This window comes from Mustela putorius, unplaced genomic scaffold (assembly GCF_011764305.1).
Source record: "Mustela putorius furo isolate JIRA1106 unplaced genomic scaffold, ASM1176430v1.1 tig00000179_pilon_pilon_pilon, whole genome shotgun sequence".
Classification (NCBI taxonomy): domain Eukaryota; kingdom Metazoa; phylum Chordata; class Mammalia; order Carnivora; family Mustelidae; genus Mustela; species Mustela putorius.
The window spans coordinates 9,637,121-9,664,255 of NW_025421305.1; the positions used below are offsets into that span (position 1 = coordinate 9,637,121).

Genomic DNA, 27,135 nt, shown 5'->3' on the forward strand with positions numbered 1-27,135 from the left:
AATTAAATAGACCAAAGGTCATACAAGGTCAAAAACAAAACACTGAAATTTCTTACCACTAGGGAGGGGAGGAGAGAGGGAAAGACAGGAGAGAAAAGAAGGAGGAAAGGAAAAAAAAAATTGAACAGAAAAAATTCAGAAAGTCAAAAAAAACAGAGAACAGAAAACAAGAAAGAAAATATAGCTAAAAAGCAAATTAAGCAGCAAGAATTTGTACAAATGCACTAGTCATCACAATAAGTGAGAATATATTAAATTAAAAGGAACCATGAAACGGGGTAAAAGGAAGAACAGCTACTTTCGTCACCAGAAATATAATTTAAGACAAAAGACACAGAGAGGTTAAATTAAGTGATGGAAAAGGAAATCGCTGTATAAATTCAGACAAAAAAGCTAAAAGAAAATATTAGAATCAGACAAAATAAAAAGGCAAAAAAAAAAAAATCAAGCTGAAAATTATTAAATGGGAAGACTAGTATATTTCATAATGGCAAAAATCTGTACTGAACAACAGACTTCCATTAAGTCTCATTGGTTGGAACAATTTCCTGTGCCCATAGCTAAGTCAGTTAACAGTTGAGGAGAATGGAATACCCACGAGCAGTTAGACCCTTTGGGAATAGATCCCTGGGCCTTGGATATGCCTGCCTTCTCTGAAACATGGGCTATGCTAAGTAGGATGTATACATGAGAGAAAAAAAAAAGAACCCAGGGTTTTAGGAGAAAGGTAGGTAATCAACAGTATTCAATAAGCCACCCTGAAGTTATCACAATGCGCAATTTCCTTCTTTGCAGCATTAATTACTGCAAAGTGATTGGTTGCCATAAATTAAAAATGCAGTTGTTTATTTCTTTGTCTCCTTTTAATTGTCTGTCTCCTCCATTAAGAAGCAAACTTTGTGAAGATCCCTGACGTCCTGTTCTTCATTGAACCTCTAGCATCTTGCAAAAGGCTCCAAATATAGTAGGAGTTCAATACATGTTTGTTGATAGGATGGATGGTTGGATACTGGGACAGATTACTCTGAGATAGATCCACCAGGAAAAAAAAAAAAAAGCTAGAAAAGGAAAACTTCAAACTGATATTAAATACTGTTACAGAGTTACAGGGAGATGGGGATTGCAAAATGACCACTGAATTGAATGATCAGAAGGAGTTTACCTTTGGAGAGGTTTCAGTATGAGCACTTCTAAATATAAATCAGAACATAAGGAAGAAAGGGCAAAATTAATAATAAAGATGTGATTATAGTAAAATTACCTTTGTCTTTTTTTTTCCAGTAGAAACAGAAAAAATAGTATCTCTAAGGATAGCAGAATCAAGGAAGGGGTTATTTTAGAAAAGCAAGAGTGAATGTATTTGTTTGCCACAACAAAAATGTAGTCAGATGAGAAGAACATATTGAGTATATAGGAGAAAAGGGGAATTATAAATAAGTTTTTGTATGAAGAGAAAACTGAATTAAATGTAAAATATATATAGGCTAACCTTAAGGAAGAACTTACTGTGTCCAGAGATCAGAGTAATGAAAGAGTGTGAAAGAGATACACAAAGCAAAATAAATGTGCTATCACCTCAACTTAACCTAGATTATCTGCTTATGAATCACTTCATCGTGGGTATTCACTAAGTATTTGTTGAATGACTGAAATAAATAAACACATGAATAGATGTGATGTTATACGTCTGGGTTTGTTTGTTTTTTTCTGTATCTTCTTAGCATAAACCTGATGCTTGTTTTCTTAAGCTAAATCTTAGAAGTGATATAGAATGAGAGACTCTACCAATCAGGAAATGCCTTCAGAGACATGTAAACAACAGACTGAACAAAAAGGAAGAGAAATAAAAATAAGGTAACTACCCTTCTCTATTCTACTGTTATTGAAAACTCTAATGATGGGATTATGTGTATGCCAAAATTATTCATTTTACTGAAAGCTACAGTAAGTAAAGGGAAATAATTTATGCAAAAAATATGCTCAATCAATAACCAGAAAATATGTATCAATATTTGTCTAACTCTAGAAGAAAAACAAGATTAAGAAATAAAAAGCTTGATTTTCACTGTTTAAAATAACTGCTCAACCTGAAAATTAAATCCCAGATCTGATTTTCTAATCTGTTGAGCATTCTCTTTGTGAAATGTTCTACTTTTAATGGTTTTTACGTTGTAAATATTCCACCAAACCTTATAAAGTACTATTTAAAATTCACTAAAAGTTGTTTTTATATAAGTATATCTTATACCAACTTCACAACATTCTCCTCAGTATCTAAGTACCTCAGGACTGGATATTAAGTTAAAAGGTCACAAAAATAGACTAACATTTACATGTCACTTCACAGACTTATTGAAAATAAAACATGAGTGTATATTGGACTTAGCTTCTACATGCTAATTGCTTTAGAATCTTACTATATTAATTATTAAATTGTGGATTTCAATATGAGGCCTTTGGCAAAACAAAAAGATGTTTTAAAAAAAACCATAAAGGAATAAAAATTTTTCTTGGTTTCTTCATTGTTTACATAGTAGCTCAGTAACTAAATTTACTACTTAAATTATTTCTTCCAGTGATTTAATTATTATCTGCTATGCACAAAGCAGTTGAGTGACACAAGTCCTCTATAAGATATGCTGATGGGAACAATGAGTAAGGGCTTGACCATTGCTGGAAGGAGGATAGCACTCAAAAGGGTCAAATTATAGCAGTGCCAATTAGTTACATACAGTCTATTTCATAAAGTGATTTTACACATAATTGCTATAATAAGTTATGTTGTACAGCAGAGACATAAGGAAAAATTTTAAATCAACTCAAAAAAAATCAAATGAGAGTTAGAATTCAAGTTAATTGTATAAAAAGAAATAAATTTGAGAGATATTCTGGAAGAAATGACAGGATTTATCAACCACCAATACGGCAAGAGGAGAAGTTAGAAAATGAGAATGATGGGGAAGATAATGGTGTCCAACTACCTAAATAATTAATTTTGTTCTTTAAAAGATATGGAATGAGGGGCGCCTGGGTGGCTCAGTGGGTTAAGCCTCTGCCTTCGGCTCGGGTCATGATCCCAGGGGCCTGGGATCGAGTCCCGTGTGGGGCTCTCTGCTCAGCAGGGAGCCTGCTTCTCCTCATCTCTCTCTCTCTGTCTGTCTCTCTGCCTATTTGTGATCTCTCTCTCTGTCAAATAAATAAATAAAATCTTTTATAAATAAAAAAAAATTAAAAAACAAAAGATATGGAATGAAGTGGTACCATAGAGCTAAGCACTGGTGTTCATTCTCATCCCATGCTGAGGAGCTTCTGGCCCCATCTGAGCAATGTATAAAAGGCAGGTGTGACCATCAAGTCACAACATTGAATGTTTTCAGTTCTCATGCCAGAAATTTTATATTCTAATGCGAATTGCCCTTTAAGCACTGTTCTTAGGAGGCTCTGCATTCATTTCACTCATTTCTATTCTCAAAACATTTGGAATACCTCATATATTTGTGTACATGTATAGAGTATCCTTGTTTTATGGGTATTTTTAGGTGAATATTTAAGCTAGTTTCATAACATTTTATGGCTATTTGTTATGCATTATAGTATTCTCTGAACACTATAGTTTCCTATGTCTTTGGGTTGAAAAAATGACAGCAACATTGATATATTCTGTAGATCAGAAGTTCATGAGTATTCGGTTATCTTCTGAATTACTGGCCCACCTATAGCAGATACACTCCAGCCCCCTTAGGAAGCTAAGTACCATGAGAGTTGACCACACCCCATCATATTCTTAAAATATGCCCAAATCTCACTTTTTATTTTTAATGCTTTTTTTAAATAATTTTCATGTATGTAAATTTTTTTGTTCAGAAATACCTTCAAAATTATCTAGTACTACAAGCAGATAATTAGCAGTGACTAAAAGTTCTTATGAGTACCTTCTGATGTTGTTCCTCCTTCATCTTTTGCAATTTTTTGTTTTCTTCTTCCTTTAGAGAATCCTTATAAGCCCGGCTTCTGGCCTGTAAATGTATAGGAGAAAAAAAAAAATCATAGGGAAAAGCATTGCCACAATATACTAGTCTGCCTACCACAGGACTGGTTCTAATAACTCAACCTCTACACCAAGCATACAGTAAGCTCTCCATAGACACTTGCTTATGGAGTGATTTATGCATATGTCTGAAGATGTCCCAGGGGATATATAAAAACAAGGCTAGTATATGCATAATCATCCAGCACATTTTAAAGGATGATCTAAATGTTTGTTTAATTAAGCTTAGAAAATACCCCTCAGAGATAATCAACATAGTTTATTCTTCTAGTTGTAAGGATTTGAAAAACATATTTAACTTTCCTCTATTTCAAGTATATTCCAACTAACATCAATTCTAACTAGACTCTGGTAAGCAGAGAGCATGGCGATGAAACTGACTTAGAATAAGCCCATCAAGGAGGAGGAAAATCTATAGATTTTACCTCATTTACAACAGCACGAATGCATTAAATCGCCAGGCATTTATTTTTAGTACTTTATTTAACCCTTAAATTCTATGAAGTAGATTTTATCCTCATTTTGTGGATAAGGAAATGGACTTGGGTATGTGAACTAATTTGACCGGACCACAAGGCCACAGTGGAGTTCCAGTTGCAGCTCGTCAGACTCGGAAGCCCTGATTCTGCCATTCTCCTCCTTGCCTGGGCTGTCCCTCCTTCAGCCTTTCCCACTCCTTTGCTGCTCAGCTAAAATGCTGTTGTATTCAACATATAGGGAACTCAACTAAGGCCTTACACATGTAAATGTGGGCCCTGCCTAGGAAAAATATTGCTCTCAAATAAAGCTATATTCTTCTGTAAATTATATAGACTCCAAGTAGCTGATCAGTTAATCTCAGAGACAAGCAACAAAGACAGTGACTTTCGAAGCACTGACATACCTACTGCTCATTAATGGTAGCCTATTAAATAGCCTGTCAGCTGGTGATTGATACCATAACATTCCAGAGATGCATTTCTTTCTAAGTCTTTGCATCCTTCATCGGTACCTGAAGCTCATTTTTATTTCTGAGAAGGAAAACAAAGGCTGTTCAGAAGCACAAGGGTCATTACTTCTGGCTGAATTAGAGCCTCAAGGGGCCTTGTTGGGAGAAGCAGCACACACAGTAGGATGCCCTCTAGTCCCACTGACCCAGCATGACAGGGTTTCACACACTGGCATAGTGACCGTGCCTTCTGGAATTTATGAGATTTCAAGTATATTGTCTGTTCATTTGTCGTATACTTTCTTGGCTCACAGTGATTTGTAGCCCACCCTCTGTAAGGTAGAGAGGGCAGCCTGATAAGCTAATATGTAGGAAATGCCATTGTTCCCATAAAACTACCAGCAGCATCAGGGCAGCATACTACGTATTTCAGGCCTTGTTCTTTGGACTAATAACCCATAAAGCTTATGAAGGCTGCCCCCCACTGCCTTACTATAATTTTTCTTCAAGCACTTCTTAATTTATTCCCCCATTTTCTGTCACTATAAAAACCTACATTCCATCAAATAATAAGCACTTGCCAGGAAGGGAGAGAGGCCTTCTACAGCAGTACTACTACATCTGGAGTGGAATTCCAGATGTGTTCAGGAAGCCCTCACACATTCAAACCCTGCTTCATTAGACAAGCAAAAATATCCTAGGATTTTCTCTTATCTAAATCCTAAGCACAAGAGAACTGTGATAAGACACTGAAGGTGGAGAGTTGTTCTCTAATGAGTGGTTCTCTTCTTTTTACTTAGAGAAGGCTAGCCTTTATCACAGATATTCCATATAAGACCCGAAAGAGGAAAATGGACCAGGGACACACATCTTCTACTCAAGAGATTAAAAGGAGTAATAAAATATTTAGTTAAAGCAGATATGATGGTTGAGTGAGAAATCTAAATTCTATTTGTATAATTTCCTTTTAACATAACCACTTTATTGGCCTTTTATCAGAATAGGGGTCCTAGTTTTTCACTCAGAAAAAAAAGACAGGGATTAGTCACAAAGTGTCATTTATAAGGCCACAGAAACTGGGAAGTCACATGGCTCTTCAACTATGAAGAGTTTAAAGTTACTTGGAATCCTAATTCTTGCTTACCCAGCTGTGATTCCCAGGCAGGACAGGAAGTTTCTGTTCAAAAATAATGGGGGAGGGGGAACTTTTGATCACAATTTTTCTTAGTTCTAAATCCTGCAACTTCTGTCATTGTATTCACATGATTTTTCTATCACTAAGTATTAATATAATATCAATACTAAATTTTTGTTATTCAACCAAAATATACATTTTAACTCACCCTTCCCCAAAAGCTATGCTTATAATACATATGTTCAATAAATAATATGCAAGCCACTATGTGTAATCACTTCATAAGACATGATATCAGACCTTAAGTGATCAGAGCCTGGTGTGGAAGTCAGACAAGATAACTGATGATTACAGTGCAGCATGATGGGTATTATGACAGAAGAAGCTAAAAGGACATTTAATTAAACTGGATCAGAACACCTTCTTGGGGCATCTAGGTGGTTCAGTAGCTTAAGTGTCTGCCTTCAGCTCAGGTCATGATTCCAGGGTTCTGGGATGGAGCTCCAAATAAGGCTTCCTGCTCAGCAGGGAGCCTAGCCTGCTTCACTCCCTGTCTCCTGCTCCCCCTGCTGGTGCTTTTTCTCTGTCAAATAAATCAATAAATAAAATCTTTAAAAAAAAAAAAAAAGAAAGAAACAAACAAACAAACAAACAAACACCTTCTCAAAATGGGTTGACATTAAGTTGTGTTTTAAAGAGTGAGTAGGGGAGCACCTGGGTGGCTCAGTCAGTTAAGCGTCTGCCTTTGGCTCAGGTCATGACCCCAGGGTCCTGGGATTGAGCCCCACCTCAGGCTCCCTTCTCAGCATGGGAGTCTGCTTCTCCCTCTCCCTGCTTGTGCTTTCTTTCTCTCTCTGAAATAAATAAATAAAATCTTAAAAAAGAAAAATAGCGAGTAGGAATCAGACGAAGCAGGGGGAAGTTTACTGTGTGAACAAATGAAAAATAGCATGGTATTTGTTTGTTAGGGCTGCCATAACAAAGTACACAGTCTGGGTGGCTTAAATACACAGAAATTTATTGTCTCACAGTTCTAGAGACTGGAAGTTCAAAAATTAAGGTATCTTTAATGTTGGTTCCTTCTGAAGTCTTGGAGAGAAGGATCTAGGCCTCCCTCCTTGGCTTGTAGATAGCCATCTTCTCCCTGTCTTATCACATCATCTTCATGGAATACACATTTGTCTCTGTGTCCAGATTCCCCTTTTATAAGGACACGTCTCCTGTTATATTACAGCCCACCCTAATGACCTCATTTTATTTTGATTATTTCTATAAAGACTCAATCTCAAATAGTCACATTGTGAGGTACAGAGGGTCAGGGCTTTAACAAATGAATTCTGGGGTGGGCAGGGAGACCACAGTTCAACCCGTGACAAGCATTAGTTTTCCATTTCAAGATGGTGGAATAAATATGTTTCTGCACCATCCTTCTCTCAAAAATTACCCCAAATAGAGGAAAAGATGAGTCAAACTCTACATTCAGAAACCAAGATACATCTGTATTCCCAGACAAAAACCTAGGAAGATTAAGAAACAATAAGCAAAAAGAGGAAAAGAGCGAAACAAAGGACATGCTGGCTGGCTGGGATGGAGGATACCCACAAGAAGCCGCTTTTCTCCACAGAGTAACACGAGGGCCCAAGAAGGATGCAACAGCTGGTGAGGACGACGGATGAAAGATAGTAAAGTGCCTCTGTCTGCTCCCACCCTGGAAATTCAGCCAGTAATTCTCCCAATTCTGACAGTAAATCAGAAGGGTATTCTCTGGATAAACTAAACCAGGCACACCTAGCATGGAAGCTCATGGTGGTCAAACCCCAGATGCAGAGTGAAAGGACTGTATAAAGTCCGGGATACTGAGTAGTGAGCTTCCAGACTCCCTTCTTCAAAGTTATCCTCTGCTCCCTGCTCTGAGTCCTCTGAGAGCCAGAAGGTGATATTTTGTCCATGAAACAAGAACAGGCTGCTATTATTTTTTAAAGATTTTTATTTATTTGACAGACAGAGATCACAAGTAGGCAGAGAGGCAGGCAGAGAGAGGAGGAAGCAGGCTCCCCACCGAGCAGAGAGCCCGATGCGGGGCTTGATCCCAGGACCCCGGGATCATGACCTGAGCCGAAGGCAAAGGCTTTAACCCACTGAGCCACCCAGGCGCCCCAAGGCTGCTATTTTTAAAAAGCAACAAAGAAGAGAGAAGCTCCTGGAAAATAAAAATATCTTCCCTCTCCACAAAGGCGGCCAGTAAAATATTCAGAAGATAGTTAAGAAAATGTGTGAGATAACAGAAAACATAAATGTGCACACACACACACACACATACACACACACACACACACACACACACATGCACACATACATCTCTGCCCCCATTCCTGGCACAGATATCAACAAAGGTTTTAACCTTTGTAACTTCCTAAGTGATAAGAGCATTAGGAGCATCTCTTGGGTTCATATTTCTTTGACTCCATCCCTTACACAGGGCTCCTAAACCCATATAAATTCCTAAGTGTTAAGAGCATTATAGCATCTTTTTTCCAGTGAGGCTTGCTGGATGGACTACTGGATGGGAAATGGTCACTAGAAAGACCAAGCCATGATTAGACACTTGGAATTTCCAGATCTGTCCCCTCCAAACCTCCAGAAAGGGGAGAGGGGGTGAATATGGGGTTAATTATTGATCATGCCTATGTGACAAAGCCTTCACAAAATCCCAAAAATATGAGGGTTCTGGGAATTTCCAGGTAGATGAACACATCCACACTGGGAGGGTGACCATATCCCAACCCACAGGGACAAAAGCACCTGCAGCTCAGAACACTCCCAGACCTTACTCTTTGCATCTCTTCATCTGGCTGTTCATCTGTATCCTTTATCAGATCCTTTAATAAACTGGTAAATGTATGTAAGTGTTTCCCTTGAACTAAGCCATTCTACAAAATTAAGGGAACCCAGGAAGGGGGCCATGGGAACCCACAATTTGTAGCCATGCTGGACAGAAGTTATGGGTAACCTAGGACCTACTACTTGCAGTTTGGCATCTGAAGGAGAGGGCAGTGTTGTGGGACTGAGCCCTTAACCTGTGGGAACCTCCAGGTAGATAGTGTCCGAACTGAGTTAAACTATAGGACCCCCGACTGTTGTCACAGAATTAGTTGGTATGAGGCAAGCCCCCACACATCTGTTGGCAGATGTGTGTGTGTGTGTGTGTGTGTGTGTGTGGCAGTCATATGACAGGAAAGGAGACACTCAGGAGGGAAAGGACTGGGGATTTGTCTAACCCAATATGCCAAGGAGGAGAAAAAAAAAAGTCAAAGATAAATTAAAGGAGAAAAATATTTTTTTTCCACAAAGAAGAAAATAAATCTTAGGATTTCAATAATAAGAATTCCTTAAAGAACATGAAGGGAAATGAATGAAAGAAATGACACAAGAAAATCTAGAAAACCTAGAACTAGAAATGAGTTTCCAGACTGAAAATGAATATAAATGACCCTCATACTAGGACACATCATTTCAAAATTACAGAATACCGATTGGGGGTGGGGAAGGAGATATTAAAATATTTCCAGGAGAAGCAGGGTAGAGCCCTTATATATAAGGATTGAAATTCAAATAGCCTTGGATTTCTCAGGAACCAATACTCAAACGTAGAATAGCAATGCCTTCAGAATTCTGAAGGAAAATTATTTCTAATTTGGAATACTTACCAGAAAATTACAAGCTAAGTGTGAGGACTGAATAAAGATAGTTTCAGAAATGCAATGACCTGAGCATGCTTCTTCTCTGGGGAGGCCACCAAATAATATGCTCCATCAAAACAAAGAAATAAAACAGGAAAATAGAAAATAGGAGACCCAACATAGGAAAACAAATAAGAGCAATTCCCTGGATGACCTTAAAACAGCGAGCCTTATCCTAGGCTACACGTTAGAATTACCTGGAGAGCTTTAAATGCCCTGAAGCCCAGGCCATAATACAAGAGGATCTCTGAGGTTATAACCCAGGCATCAGTGAATTTTAAAACACCCCCCAGGTGATTCCCATGTATAGATGAGGTTGAGGACCATTTTGTGAAAGGAAAGTCCCAGAACAACAGCTGTATAGGAGGCCAAATGAACAACCGGTCCAGGTTAAGGCAGAAGAGTGCTGCAAAAGGGCTGGTTCCAGGAGGGAAAAAAAAACAAAATTGACAGGTTATCTCACAGGAACAAAATGGAAAATTGTGCGGAAATTTGCACCAGAGACACTTGTTGGCACAGTAAAAAAATCTGAAGGAGGGCAGTCAGATGTTCAGAGGAAACTAAGCAAATGTTAAAACACAATTTTTGAGAAGTCATAAAAGAAAGAAAATGCAAAGTATACTAACTGGATTGACAGTGAGAAAAGAATTATGTAGCCATAGTAAGAGAAAGCATGAAATACTGAATTTTAGGAGAATGGAAGGGAAGGAATAAATTAACAAAATCTAAACTTAATTAGTCAAGCAATAGTAATCTATACATTACGAGATACATGAATCCAAATAACAAACAGCTAGGAGAATGTGATAGAATGAATAATGGCACCCCAAAGATGTTCACATCCCAATGCCTAGAAGCTGTGAATGTCACCTTATAGCAAAAGGGACTTTGCAGAAATGGAGGATTCTGAGATAGAAGAGGATCCTGGATAATCCATGTGAGCCCAGTGTAATCACAAGGGTCCTTACAGGAGGAAGGCAAGAAAGTCAAAGGGAACTGACATAAGATGAAAGCAGAGAGTAGATGCAGCCACGTGCTGAGCAGCCAGAGTGTCGGTAGCCAAAGGGAAGCTAGAAGAAGCAAGGAACGGATTCCTTGAGCCTGCCTCGAGCCTCCAGGAGAAGCTAATTTAGCCCCTTCATACTCATTGCTGACTTCTGACGTCCAGATCTGTAATGGAATAAATCTGTGCTGCCTTAAGCCACTAAGTTTGCAGTCATTTATTACAGCAGCAATGGGAAAAAATTTTTTTTGAGCCACAACTGACATTACATTATATTAGTTTCAGGTGTATAGCATAATGATTCAATGTTTGTGTATACTGCAAAATGATCACAATAAGTCTAGTTAATATCTGTCACCATACATAGTTACAAAGTGTTTTCCTTATGACATGAACTTTTTTTTTTTTAAAGATTTTATTTATTTATTTGACAGAGAGAGATCACAGTAGGAGAGAGGAAGGGAAGAGATCACAGAGAGAGGAAGGGAAGCAGGCCCCCTGCTGAGCAGAGAGCCCGATGTGGGACTCGATCCCAGGACCCTGAGATCATGACCTGAGCCGAAGACAGCGGCTTAACCCACCGAGCCACCCAGGCGCCCCTATGACATGAACTTTTAAGATCTACTCTCTTAGCAACTTTCAAATACACAGCCCAGTATTGTTAACTAGAATTACATACAAGGAGTTTAAAATATTGGGAGTGGGCATGAGATGGAAAAGGTGGAAGGGACACATGTCGTTCTTTAAGTGTTGACTTTTTAAAAACATGTGGCACATGAATAAAAGTTTAACCAAACTGCACTAGGACTTCCAAGGAGCGGAAGTGAAAGGAAATGGCTGGAAAGATATGAGTTATGGAGCAGTGCCCCCAAACGTTAATGTGTACACAAGCCACCACAGACTGTTAAAATGCAGCTTCCTATTCAGGTCTGGAGTGCGGCCTGAGATTCATCAAGGCCTCCATAGGCTCCCAGGTGATGTCCATGCTCCTGGTCCATACCCCACACTTGGAGTAGCAGAGACCTAGATTCTGTGCAGAGAAAGGTATCATGCAGGGAGGGAGGGGAGCAGAGGGCAGAAAAGTCTTTGTGTTTAAGCTAAAGAATTTTGACTTTATCTTTAATGATACAGGGAGCCACTGGGCAGTGGCTAAACAAACTGAGACTTTTTACATTATTATTCTCTATGGAGGAGGAGGCCTGAGACAACCAAGTGGAATGGAAACCATTTCTTGTATAACCGGAAACATTCAATGTTAATGTTTAGGGAAGGCATGTTGATGCTGGGACTTCTGACCACACACACACACACACACACACACACACAGAGTACAGAGAACTGTATCAATCCATGTGTAAGTAAACACTGCATCTGTTGTCTGAAGTTCTTTTGAGTATCAAAGGAATTTTCTTGTGTCTTGATGGAATTATATAGTATTTATTAGATTCCCACCTGCCCATGGAAGATCCACATTTAAGGAAGTATGATAAGAATAATTTCTCAGAAAAGTTGCATTATGTTAAAAAAAATTTTTTTTAACTTGAAACCTTGCCGCTCATCACATCCCACATAAATGGGTACCACACAGTGCTCACATTCCATACACTGACCATAGGTGAGGCAAACTGCTGGTGTCTTCTCCCCATGTCACAAAAGTGCCCTGTGTACATGCAGCTTTCCTAAAGTGTTAGAAAAGGTTCTGCTGAGCATTCTCAGAGGCATTCTATGCATATGGATTAGACAGAATGAGAAGAGTACAATATGGGTAAAAAAAATCACTTAAAAATATATTGAACACCGGGGCGCCTGAGTGGCTCAGTGGGTTAAGCCTCTGCCTTTGGCTCAGGTCATGATCCCAGGGTCCCGGGATCGAGCCCCGCATCAGGCTCTCGGCTCAGCCAGGAGCCTGCTTCCCCCTCTCTCTCTGCCTGCCTCCCTGCCTACTTGTGATCTCTCTGTGTCAAATAAATAAAATAAAATCTTTAAAAAATATATATATATTGAACACCAACAAATTATTAATAGTTTGGTGTTGAAAGGGGAGCAGCTATTGAATGCAGCTCATAAAGAACCATCCCGGGGGCACCTGGGTGGCTCAGTGGGTTAAGCCGCTGCCTTCGGCTCAGGTCATGATCTCAGGGTCCTGGGATCGAGTCCCGAATCGGGCTCTCCGCTCAGCGGGGAGCCTGCTTCCCTCTCTCTCTCTCTCTCTCTGCCTACTTGTGATCTTTCTCTGTCAAATAAATAAAATCTTTGAAAAAAAGAAAAAAAAAAAAAAGAACCATCCCGGGTCCAATGCTGCCCTATATTGTCTATTAATAGCTCTGAGGATCGTGTGACTAAGGCACTAATCAATCTACAGAAAACACAGCTCTGGGAGAGATGAGTCATGTTTTGGACAACAATATTAAAATTCAGGATGATCTTGTTAAATTGAAGAAACAAGCTAAAAAGCAATTGAGCAGGCACACACAGTTTTGCCAGGTGTTTCAAACCATAGGATTCGGGAAGCCCTCAAACAAAATCAAGACCATCCTGGCAGCCAAGCACCTAGTTGATAAAGCTATCCAGTTGCTGACTTCCCTTCCCTCCCTCACAGCCACAGGGTATCTGGATAGACATCAAGGACTGTCCCTACACAGGATTTAACTCTACTACCTACAGCTACTCAAGTCTCTCCTCTATGGCCCTGCAGTGAGGGAAGGAATGACAGATGTGACAGGATTTGTGGCAACTCTAGACTTGGAACACCATATTAGAAGTGGACCAAAAAAATAAGAAACATTTCAACTTTTGTAAGAGCATAATGACTTTTCCCAACAAGTGCCATAATGTGTTCTTGACATTTTAAAACATGATCACTAAAGGAGGATGGAGAAGATGAAGATCAGGTTTCTCTAATCTCTTTTTTACATATCCAAACCCTGGAAAAGTGAACACTCTAGAGAACTTAAATCCATCTTTTCTTTCAACTATAACCTCTTCCCAGAGGCATCCTTAATTACATTTACTTTTGTGTCCCCAGTTAGCTAGTCAATAACCAAGGCCCTGCCAACTTGACCTTATAAGTGGTTTTCTGACCTATGCTCTATTATCTCCATCCTCCCACCCACTGACCTACTTCATGTCTTCATTATTCCTCACCTGGACTAATACAGAGCCTCTTAAAGGCCTCTTTATTCCTTTAGAGCCATCCTTCACATGGTTACCAGTATGATTCTGCCGAAATATAAATCTGACCTTGAACCTTCCCTGAAAATTTTTAGTATCTTTAGCACTCAAAGAATGAGATCCAAGTTTTCCAAAGCATCATACAAATGTTTCACTGGGAGCACCACAGGATTCCCATGTGAGGCATTTCTGGATGGTCTTGATGTCTGGAGGATGCTACTAGCATTTTGTGCTCAGGGGTAAGGGATGCCACACATCCTGCAGTACCCAAGACACCCTAGAGAATGAACTACCCCCACCCAAACTGCCACCTGACTCCCCTCATGATTCCTGCATCCTTCTTCAGCCTTCTCTAGAAGAGTGAGCTACACAACTCTTATTCCCTAACACAAGCTGTGCATTTTCTTGCCATTATGCCTTAATTCTTGCTTTTATGTTCTACTTCCTGACACCCGGAATGACTCCTCATGTTACTGACTCATCCTTTAAGCTCTAACTTTCTGTTATATGCTCTACACTCACCTGTCCACTTTATAACTATGGTTTTCTCCTTCACTTAACAAAAGTCCCTCCAGGCAGAGACTGTATGCACTTGGTAGACCCTATGTAAACATAAAAATCTGAAGGACAGAAAAATAGATGGATGACTATGTGAGCTCAAAGGCTTTTCAGAGGCTGAAAGGTGCCCATAATGTAGATAACAAGTGCGGCATTGTTTTATAGTTTGAAGGAAGCAACAGTTGAAGTCAAAGTTTTAGATCAGGTCATCTGCCTTTAGTCCCAACAATCTATGATATAAGGATACTCTATGCCCTTAGTCCTCATTCACTAAATGCCTCTTTACAAAGTACCAGATGGCAATCCTGCATGGCATCCCACTTACCCAAGTTGAAGACTGTGGGTCATGAAGAGCAATTTGATGGGTACTTCTGTCTGGCAACTCTGCAGCCAGTCTGCTCAGGAACTCAGCAGTTTTGCTAGAAGAAACACAAATAGATATTAGTGCTTTCATGAAAATAGAAATATTATTTATTGTGCCTTTGGATACTAGCGTAGACTTTTATTGGGTGATGACTGAAAATCTCCTGAGTAGAACAAAAGGTGAGTTTGAGTACAAGGTAGTATAGAAAACCAAAACAAAATGCTATTGCAAGACCACATTGTTGAACAACGTTAAAGGTCTGAAAAAATATAAAATTAGGTTTGTGGAATATGAACCTATGATTTCATATTTTCTACTTCAAGTACCCTGACATGGAGATAAATGCTCTCTCAGATTCCACAGCGTGGGGTTCTAATTTCCCTTCTGAGCATTAAAGCTTGACCCTCAGACTTCACGAAAGAGCTGTGGTACAATGGGTCCCCTGTGACTCTCATTCCACACTGGTTTTACATGGCCCTTGATTCACTGTCTCCTCTCATTTCCCTCATGGCTTTGACTACTCTCAGGACACATAGTCCCTCCAATTCAGTAACTCTTTTTTTTTTTTTTTGAAGATTTTATTTATCTATTTGACAGACAGATCACAAGTAGGCAGAGAGGTGGGATGGGGGGAGGCAGGCTCCCTGTGGAGCAGAGAGCCCGATGCAGGGCTTGACCCCAGGACCCTGGGACCATGACCTGAGCCAAAAGCAGAGGCTTTAACCCACTGAGCCACCCAGGCGCCCCTCCAATTCAGTAACTCTTAACCATATATGGATCATGGACCACCTCCCTTTGGGATTCTGAAAGCAAGGATGAACGCTCTCTCTCCATACACACACATACACATGCATGCATGTGCGTGCATGCGCGCGCGCGCACACACACACACACACACACACACCCTTCACATTGATTTGTACCTCCCGTGGAACTTAAGAAGTGCTGCTGGTCTAGCCTGCATTTCTGATATCTCTTTTTAGCTCAGAAAGATTGGCCTAGAAATATTATCATCAGTTTTAATAAGAAGTTCTTTGATTTTCCCCCCAAAATCCCAAACCATTGGAGGCACCTGGGTGGCTCAGTCAGTTAAACATCTGACTCTTGCTTTTGGCTAAGGTCATGATCTCAAGGTCATGAGATGGAGCCCCAGGTCAGGCTCTACACTCATCGGGGAGTCTGCTTGAGATTCTCTCTCCATCTCTCTTTTCCCTCTCCTGCTCTCCTTTTTTCTCTCTCTCAAAAAATAAATAAATCTTGGGGTGCCTGGGTGGCTCAGTGGGTTGAAGCCTCTACCTTCGGCTCGGGTCATGGTCCTAGGGTCCTGGGATCGAGCCTCACATTCGGCTCTCTGCTCAGCGGGGAGCCTGCTTCCTCCCCTCTCTCTCTCTGCCTGCCTCTCTGCCTACTTGTGATCTTGGTCTGTCAAATAAATAAATAAAATCTTTTAAATAAATAAATATTTTAAAAAAAGAAAAAAACCCATCACCCCAATCTCTCCACTCCCCTATGTCAGGCAAAGCACACTAGAATTATTTCCTAGCCCTTACCTCAGTGACTTTCCCATGCTGCCTACCATTGATCTCTATTCCTTTGTCCTTTCCTATTGTAATTTATGGGATTTTTGCCACCATATTTCACATTCACATCCAGATACCTCATAGAGGCCTAATTTATATTACATCTGCCTTCCTCCTTCTCTCAGTTATCCCTCTTCTTCCCCCTAATATTTTAGTCCTACTGCTAAGATCCAGTTCATCAAGCCCTTAAGATGTGGTCATCAAAGGAAACACAACTGGTCTGGTAAAAACAAATGGCATCCAGTGGAAGGAAAAGTCAAAACAAGGAATTCAAAAGTAAACAGAAATGCCCACCTCACTTCAAATAATTACTTAGATAGAACATGGCATTTGAACAAGGTCAGAAGCTTAAGCTAGGAAAGGAAGAGCATAAAGTTAAGCGACGTACATAACCCTGAGGAACATAAGGCTTCGGCAGTTGAGACAAACAGCCTCTCCATTTGTCTAGGATTGCTTATCTTGCCCAGAATAGACAAGGAGACTAATGAAGTCGCAGAATCTGGAAGCTGCCCCACTGTCTCGGGGCTTTATGAAGTCATCAGTCAAAAGTGTTAAAAGAAGAGAGTTGCCAGAAGTTTGGATGAGATTTCTGAATATCCTTAGCTGAATTCAGACATAGGAAAAGCAGTAAAAAAGAAACACTGTGATAAACAACGAAGGAACTTCAGGCCAAGTTGACTGGCCTCCCTGCATTGTGTACTAATGGTTGCATCTTAACTGCTAGTGCCAAGTACTTAACTGCAGAGCCAATCACTAGCCATGGCCTCTCTGCCAATTATGACTGCCCCACTTATACCACAGGATTAAATCATAATGACAGGGCCACAGAACTGTCACAGGAATGCAAGTTGGGGTCTGTGCAGAATGCAGATTATTCCCAAAGATTAACTGTATAAACAAGCCAAGTTCCAAGCTACTTATTTCTCTACTATTAGTACCATGCCTACATATATAATTTAATTACCATATATTGGCCAAAACTAAATTGGGATCCTGGTAGGCAATTGTGGTCATATTTAATAAAAATAAAATATACAACCTCCTTGAAGGCAAAAAGTAGGAGAATCTCCTGGTGGGAAGTCTAACAAGACTAAGAACCCCAGACTGCAGCACTGAGTTACATTTCCCTTGGTGTTTCTTGCCCTTTGTCATTCATGTGACTCTGCCACCTATCAAGGGGAATGACCCTCTTTTGCTTTATCACTCTAACCCAAGCATAAATAGATCACTCCTTTCATTTATTCTCTACAGAACTGATGGAAGGATTACCAATAACTCAGACTTGACTTAGAAGATTTTGTCCACTCATGTCCAACTTAAGATCTTCAAGGGTCGTTTCTGCTTGTTTTTAGGGTGATTCCTCTGGCTTATCCTAAAAGGTATCTTCAGGATAACCTCACTTCAACATAACTCAGTTGCAGTAGAGAATGCTAAATGTCCAAACTCATGTTCTCCTCTTCTAGTCACACAACTTGACTACATTTCCTGGTCTTCCTTGCAGTTAATTTTGGGCACAGGGTTGAGTCTTGACCAATAGAACATGAAAGGGCATGATGCATACCCTTTCCAGGATTAACTAATTACAAACTTCTTATACATGCCCCTCCATACATTTCTCTCCTTCTGGCTGGCTGGAGTAAAGATAAATCCCAGCACAAACTTGAAAATTGTATGTAGAAGGCAGGAAAGCCTATATTGGCTCAGTGCCTGACTATATGAGTAAAGTGGGCCTCCACTCAAACTTGTTCACCCATGCCTTAAATGAGCAAGAAAAAACCCCATATTACTCAATCTATATATATTTTAAAGTCTATTACATCCCCTAGAATACCCTTATAACACAACATAAAGAAATATACAAGAGAATCATTTCTTAATTCAGGTGATCAACTCCAAAAGTATAAGTTAGTATAAGAGCTGAGGAAAAAGAGGGGGGGAAGAAAAGATTTTGAAGGATTCAGCTAGGCAGGTTAGGTATTTCAGAACCTTAGTTGGGGGAGGAAAAGGTGGGAAAGGGGAAGAATCTATTCATCCTTGAGCTTTGTCTTCTTGTCAGTTCTAGAAGCTACTACCTAGGCCCAGAGTATATAGAAGTATGATAACCTTCCAGATGCTAGGGAGGGTGTCTTGCAAAACACATCCCTTTATAAATTGTTAATGGAAGGGAAAATCAGTGTTACCACTTCAGAAAGTAATTTGACAATACTTAGTAGAGTTGAGTATATGTGTCATGTCTAAATGCCTACTCTAGAGAAACTCTTATATAGGTATTTAAAGACAACCTGAACAGCATCACTTGTAAAAGTCTCAGAGATAGAGAGAAGGAAGATAGATTGAGCCAGGTGTGGGATGGGGTGGGAGAGATGAGAATGGAAAGGAAAAGGGAAATGAACTTGATCTACATCAAGAATCAATATGGTTCAGTTCCAAAAAACAGTATCCAGTGGGGGAGAGGGGGAATTGTGAAAGTATGATACAGTGATCAAAATATCTGAAGGACGCAAAACAATATTCTGAATATATGAGTGGAGGGGGCTCTGTGTTTTCATATATATGTAATAAAATTGGAAAAATACACATGATGAGAAAAAGAAAAGCAGCTCAAAACATCTGGGAACTTTTGATGGCTGCATAGTATTCCATTGTGTATATATACCACATCTTCTTGATCCATTCATCTGTTGATGGACATCTAGGTTCTTTCCATAGTTTGGCGATTGTGGACATTGCTGCTATAAAAAATTAAAAGTCAAAAAAAAAAAAAAAGAAATAATGAATACCCATGGCCACACACAATAATCAAGTCTGGAAAGGGTCTAATGCTTAAGTCAACACTATCAAAGTACAAAGAGTGTTCAGGAATGATTTCCAAAACTATGAAATAGATTGTTAATGTCTAACATACTAGATTCAATAAACTGAGCATTAAACAAAAAAAACAAAAAAACATCTGGGAACTGTTCTAACACATCTACAACTCAATGTTATTACAAACTAATCTGACTAAACTATGTTGTTCTACTAATGGACAAAAATGGTCCCACAGAGCATCCATTTCACACAAGTATATCTCACAAATTACCAAATATCCCCCATCTTGATAAATGAATGGCAACTTCCTCATCAATTACAGCTTTATACTCATCTAGCCTGTCCTTCCTATAGGTAAGATTTACGGAGACACCCATAGAATCATTCCCACGTGCTGACAACACATAACCCAGATCAATCCCCTGCTTCTTTTTTTTTTTTTTTTTAAGATTTGATTTATTTATTTGACAAACAGAGACACAGTAAGAGAGGGAACACTAGCAGCAGGAGTGGGAGAGGGAGAAGCATGCTTCCCGCTGAGCATGGAGCCCGATATGGGGCTCGATCCCAGGACCCTGGGATCATGACCTGAGCCGAAGGCAGATCTTAATGACTGAGCCACCCAGGCGCCTCTATCCCCTGCTTCTTTAGACCCTTCCCAGCAGGGAACCTGCTTCCCTACCCCCCCCCCCCCCGCCGCCTGCCTGTCTGCCTACTTGTGATCTCTGTCTGTCAAATACATAAATAAAATCTTTTTTAAAAAATGAACCACATGTAAGCAAAATCTTAGGTATGACTTTAGTGGTTGGTACCTATTCTCTGTGATTTTGAAATGTTTCTCAAAAAGAGAAAAAGCATACATACCACTGTGGTGCTTTTTGGGGAAAAGCTTTACACGTGCCATTCTAGGTTCCTCAGAACAATAATTTCCAAAGTGCCAATAGGAAGACCTGTGTGAGACTAGCATCGTGAGAATCACCTGTCTTGCTTCTTGGAACTTACTGGATGCAAGACTTGGACTTTCTAATTCAGCATGCCTGGAGCAGGATCTGAGTTTGTTTCTCAAAAGCACCCCTGGTGATCTTGAGAACTACTATAGCCATACAGATGGATATTTAATATGCATAATTCTGTTAGGTCCATGTGATTCTGACTTAAGATTAAATCATGCTATAACACACATTTGAAAACAAAACCTCAGTGTGTCTTAGAAGCCATTCTATAGGAGTACTATCTAATAATACATTCTTCCTATCTTTCACAATAGTTTCACAAACCTGAACTTCCCCACCATGAGGTTTAGGTGAGCAAGTAATCATTGTTACATTCACATCGCCTGCATTTGTGCAGGCAACAGATATTTCTTTAGTCTCTGCTTTGTGCTTAGTAATATGAGTTATCAGATAAACTAAACAGATACAGTTTTGCCTGAGTCAGTTTCATGTAAGTGGGTACGAACAAAAAGCATTCATATAAGCACTCAGAGCTAAATCAGGGGGGAAATTTTTGAGGATAACAGGATATTAGAATAGTCCGAAAGAATCTCCCCCAGTTACAAAGGGAAAAAATAACTTTACAGTGGAGATTACCACAACCAAGTATTGAGAGTTAATATCACCAATAATGAGGACCTCAACAGCACGTACCCTCTGGTATGATGCTCTGAGGACACGGCATCACTTCTTAGTTTTCTGAAAATTAAAACCTCAATCTGATCATAAAAAAAAAAAATTAGATAAACCCAAATTTGAGGTACATTCTACAAAGTATCTAACCAATACTGACTGAAAGTGTCAGTGTCTTGAAATGTAAGGCAAAAATGAGGCACTGTCACAGATTGGAGGAAACTAAATAGTCATGACCGATAATTATATTATGTGATCCTGAATCAGATACTAAAACAGAAAAAGAACACTAGAGTGAAATTCTGATAAAGCCTGTAGTTTGTAGTGCCATATCAATGTTAATTTCCTAGTTTGATCATTGTACTATGGTTTTATAAGATATTAACATTAGGGGAAGCTAGAAGATCTTACTCAAAACGCTATATTTTTTTTGTAACTTTCTCTTCACTGAAAACTATTTCTTTTTAAAGATTTTATTTATTTATTTGACAGATAAAGATCACAAATAGGCAGAGAGGCAGGCAGAGAGAGAGAGAGGAGGAGGCAGGCTCCCTGCTGAGCAGAGAGCCTGACATGGGGCTCCATCCCAGGACCCTTTCCTTTACAAATGCCTTTAATTCTCTCCCTCCTCTTTCTCAAATAAAGTCAACCATCTGCTTTCTCTGCATGTGTACCAGAACAAGTGAATCAAACTTGAGGAAAAATAACATATCAGGTGTTTGGGGATGGTAGGCATGGAGGAGGATGGAAGAGCGGTGGGACAGATTGGCTTCACTTGAAATTCACAAACACTGACGTCACTCTAAACTGAGCCCACACCAGCTCCTGCCTGGACTCCAGCAGTGATGTTGCCTCTAGCTTCTCCATCTCTATTCTTGCCTCCTCACATCTATTCTGGACACAGCAAATGATAATCAACCTCTTAAAAAGAATAACAAAGCTTCTGAAGGTTTGACCCCAATAGCTTAAATAAAACCCAGACTGTATGCCATGATGTGCATGATCTGTCTGGTTCCTGCCATCTTGGCAACTTCAGGATCTGTTGTTCCCCATTTCAACCCCAATATACCTGCTTCCTTTCAGGTTATGGTATACGCTGTGTGCTTTTCGCTCAGCCTTGGGCCTTCTTCCCTGGTTTTCAGCAGAGCTCATTCTTTCTCGTGATTCCATCTTCGGTTCAAATGTCATTTTCTCAGAGATTCATGCCTTCCTGATCATGCTAAGGAGATTCTCCCCTCCCAGTCCCAGTATTCTTTTTTTTTTTTTTTTTTTAATTTATTTGAGAGAGAGAGTGAGAGAGAGAGAGAGAGCATGAGAGGGGAGAAGGTCAGAGGGAGAAGCAGACTCCCCATGGAGCTGGGAGCCCGATGCGGGACTCAATCCCGGGACTCCGGGATCATGACCTGAGCCGAAGGCAGTCGCTTAACCAACTGAGCCACCCAGGCGCCCCCAGTCCCAGTATTCTTGATCACTTCACCACTATGTTCTGTCATAGGAATTATAGTCTGTTATCCTATATATTTCTTGGCGAGCTTGTTTATCATCTGAATTTCCACATTTGATTATGGGGCTTTATTTGTTGTATTCATGATACATACCTAGAACCTAGTAACCTAGTAACCTGGTATAGGGCTTTGCCAATTTTTCTAGAGTTGCTTATTCTTATTGAGTTGCTTTTCTTATTACTTTGTGGAGTTCTTTGTGAAGTTAATACTTTGTCCATTACTCTTTGAGGCAAATATTTTCTCCTAGACTCACTTGTAATGTTCTTCACTGTGTCTCCTACCATAAATATTTTCTGTAGTTAAATCTGTACTTTTCCTTATAGCTTTTGAGTTATGTGCTTGACTTAAAATTTCTAAGAACATTCTTCATTACATTCTAGTTTTGTTGGTTCAATACAATTTGTCAAAAATTGTCTTTTTGACACTGATTTGAAAGAAAACTTTTATCAATCGCTGAAGTCCTAAATACTAAATGCCCATATATTCATGGGTCTACTTGTAAATTCTTTCATTGAGTAGATTTATTTATTACAATGCCAATAACACCTTATTACTACCATACTTTTTTATTACATATATGATACCTGGTACAATAAGCCTCTCCCAAGTCCCTTCAATTTTTCATTTTTAAGTTTATCTACTTTTTTAGTATTTTCTCTTTAAACTTGGTCTATCAAATTCCATAAAAGCCCTGTTCAGGAGAAATATTATCTTTATAATATTGATTTTTTTTCCTTTTATCATAAATGGTCTATATTTATTTTCATCTTCCTTTAAGTATTTCATTTATATAGTATCTATTTATTAGACTTACAACTACCTGTTTTACAGTTTAGATGATTATTTTAAGTGGGGCTTTTCTTTCATATTTTATAATGAGCTTTTGATTGTGTATAAGAAGACAAATACTGGGGCACCTGGATGGCTCAGTGGGTTAAGCTGCTGCTTTCAGCTCAGGTTGTGATCTCAGGGTCCTGGGATCGAGCACCACATTGGACTCTCTCCTCAGCAGGGAGCCTGCTTCCCCCCTCTCTCTTTCTGCCTGCCTCTCTGCCTACTTGTGATCTTTGTCTGTCAAATAAATAAATAAAATCTTAAAAAAAAAAAAAGACAAATACTTGCCTATTGGCTTTAGAGCCATTCGTTTTCGTTGAACTATTTGTACCAGTTCTAGTAATTTTTTAGTTGATCCGTCTGGGATGTTTTAGACAATCAGAGACACTTACCCCTTTCTAAAGAGCCAACATTTAGGCTCTTTATTTCTTTGTTAGAAATAGAAAAGGTCTCTAGTTGCAGGTCAGTAATAAACAAGGACTCTCATCATCCTGTTCCAGACTTCACTAGGGGAAGCTGGCTTTCTTCCTAGAATTTCAAAGGAAATCTAACAACTTCTTTGAAGGTTTAGTAGAACTCACTGGAAAAAACCCAGCTGGGTCTAGGGTCTTTTGTAGGTCAAAGTCAAACTACCTTTTCCCTTCCATTTATAGTTTTTATTCTATTCAGGCTTTAAGCCTAGTTGTACATATTTGCCCAGGAAAGACTTTTTTTCACCCAGATTTCCTCATTTAACAATTAGAAGTAGGACATAGTATTTTGCGCCTCCAGAATTTTGGTTATACTTCCTTTCTTGTCCTTGTAGTTCTTTTTTTTTTTTCTTTTAAAATCAGACAAGTTCAAAATTTGTATGAAGTTTTATCAGAATTTTTAAAACTTTAGTGTTTGGGTTAATTTAATAAATTAACCCAACCCAGATGATAAATTCCTCCTCTACCTTATTAAAAATCTTTTTCCATATTACCCTTCCATCTCTTCTATCACTTTGTATTTATTTATTTTATGGTTATAATACTATCTTAATAAAATGCTTTGGATTATTCTACTTCGATTTTTACTAAGAGCTTTTAAAACTACATTTTTTAAATAATTTTGTTGCCACATTCTATAGGTTTTAACACAGGATACATTAGAATTTGTATTCCTTTATCCCTAAGTAATTTATAATTTCAGTTTGGGTTTCAATTTGTAGGTCATTTAGATAAATGATAAGAAAAAAAGTTAAAGCTTCTTATTGCTTAATTTCTAACTTCATTAGATTTTTCTTAGGAATGGTGCTTTCTAGGATTTGGGAGTATTTGGGGGGCCTGAGAAACTTTGAAATCTTAGTCATAGCCAATTGTAGTTACAAATGTCAGTATTTGTAAAGAATATGTTTTGCTTTGTTTTGTTTTGTTTCAAGTAGGCTCCAGTGTGGAGCCCAACATGGGGCTTGAACTCATTACTCTGAGATCAATACCTGAGCTGAAATCAAGAGTCAGACACTTAACTAACTGAGCCACCCAGGCACCCCAAGAATATATATTTTCATAAACTATGTACAGCACTTTATAACTGTCTATATAATCATACTGAGCCACTATTATTCAAATCTTCTATTCCTTTATTTTCAACTCTTGTTTTGCAGCATCTCTTGTGGTAACATATGGCCAGAGTTTCATCTTTTTATGCAATCCAAGAGCACTTCTTTTAACAAGGAGATTTGGCCTATATACCTTTTCTGTGATTGCTGACTTATTTATAAAACTTCTGCTCTCTTTTCTGCCTTCTGTTATAATGATCAAATTTTCATTGTATTTCATTGTTGTATTTTTCTCCTAATGTTTTTATGTTATATAGCCTATATATCCTGTTATATATCCCATCATCCAGTTATATATCCTATATCCTATCCTATTTGTACATCTAATTAAACACATAAAACACGTATTACTTAGTCTTCCATCAATATGTAGAATTCATAAGCCTTTCCTCATGCAAAGAAAAAAAAATACTTACGTTACTTCCTGTCCCCCTCTCTTCCTTGTGCCTTTTCTAGCACTAACATCCTCTTGATATTAATTTGATCACACTGATTCTTAATTAAAAAAGATAACAATCCATCATATTCTTGACTATAAATGTCACTATCTTCTTTGTTCACAATTATTCTGATATCTTCTCTCTTCCTTTTTCTTGGATTCATTATTTGTTTGACAGGAGCTGGTTTTGTGGTAATTTTTTTTCAGGAATGATCTTAGAACTCAAAGGAAAGTGATAAAGTTGGCTCTGTAGCTAGCTTGTCTCTAAGGTTGAAGTGGGGCACATATGCCCCCAGGTACAGTATAATTTCCAGAAGCACTTCCTGGGCTCCACAGCCTTAGTAAATCTCTTCTGTCAAAAAAAAGTTCTTAGGCTCTGTTCTGGGAACAAAGGCCCAATCAGCTGGTCCCTCTCTTCTTCCTGTGCTGTCTTTATTTCAGTTCCATTAGACTCTGTCTAGTTTCTCCCTCCAAGCACAATACTAGATGTCTTATATGGTTATATTGATTAATCTTCTTTTGATTTAGCAACTTTTACTAGTCCCACCCCATGCTCTTCCTGAGGAAAAAAAGGCTAAAGGAGTTAAATAATGCTCAAGCTAGTGAGCAGGTGGGTTATAGTTTGAGCCCAAGTAGTCTCACCCCAAATCTGCCCTCACAAGAAGAAAACCTTTGAGAGTACCAGCTTTCAATGACAAGATAATTTAGTGAAACTAGTTTATAAATAAGACAATAGTCAACTTTCATCTTTTACCAAGCATTAATTACATATTGAGAAGGCTAGAAGCTGTCCCTGACATCCAGGAGCTGGCATGGCACTCAGAGTTAGGCCTTGGTATGCTCCTTTTGGAAGCAGCTTCACGTAATATCAAGATCAAAAAGGTCATTCTGGGGTGGCTGGGTGGTTCAGTGGGTTGAGCCGCTGCCTTTGGCTCAGGTCATGATCTCAGGGTCCTGGGATCGAGTCCCGCATCGGGCTCTCTGCTCAGCAGGGAGCCTGCTTCCTCCTCTCTCTCTCTCTGCCTGCCTCTCTGCCTACTTGTGATCTCTCTCTGTCAAATAAATAAATAAAATCTTTTAAAATAAATAAATAAATAAAAAGGTCATTCTGCAACTGTGATGGATCCTGACCAAAAGAAGAGCACTCCTTAATATGTCTGAGCAGACACAAGAACCTCCTCTAAACTAATGTGACCAGATACCCCCAATTCCTAGCAAATTTGTGTGACTGCCACTTCTTTATCACTTACCATTACAATTAATTGCTCAGGTCTTGCTCCTTTTAGGTAAGATTAAGATACCTGCCTCCTGATAACATTGAACGCAGAACAGAGCCCTACTTCTTCAAAGCCTCATCCTGTCACCTGATACAGACCCAAATCCTAGCATGGTCTGGTGTCTTCTTACCAATGGGACCCAAAGTTTTTCCCACAGTGTGGCTAGGCAGTTTGGAATTCATCTAATAAGAAAGGGGAAATAATTGAGGCTTTTAGAATAGGGTAGAGACATGATTAAAGTTGTGTTTTAGGAAATGGAATCTGATAAAACATGTAAGGCAACCAAAAGAAAAAGACAGTGGGCAAAGACGGTAATGAAGCCATTCCAGTAGTCCAGGGGACCACAAGGAGACAGAAGCCATAATGCAGGTGGCATGTGATAAATACCTATATGAAGGTGGTAGCAGGGGAAATGAAAATGAATTAACATGCACTAGGACATCTATAGGAAGAATCAATAGTGGGTAGAGATTTTGACACAGTATTAACCATCAGCACTAGGCAGGGATCCTCTCAGATCAGATTTCCCATTAAA

General features: G+C 39.1%; 1 protein-coding gene across 6 annotated transcripts in view; it reads right to left on the minus strand.

The window, feature by feature from the left end:
- EPSTI1 (epithelial stromal interaction 1) overlaps nucleotides 1-27,135 on the minus strand; it is an 85,176-nt gene that overhangs the window by 20,226 nt on the left and 37,815 nt on the right. For 3 of the 6 annotated variants that reach the window (XM_013059830.2, XM_013059827.2, XM_013059829.2), the window contains 3 exons: nucleotides 14,909-15,002; nucleotides 6,121-6,153; nucleotides 3,933-4,016 (listed from right to left, as the gene is read on the minus strand). In XM_013059830.2, coding sequence (XP_012915284.2) covers nucleotides 3,933-4,016; nucleotides 6,121-6,153; nucleotides 14,909-15,002 — 211 coding nt within the window. The remainder of the gene's footprint in view (nucleotides 1-3,932; nucleotides 4,017-6,120; nucleotides 6,154-14,908; nucleotides 15,003-27,135) is intronic. The other 3 variants (XM_013059828.2, XM_004759262.3, XM_045076634.1) reach the window with 2 other exon arrangements.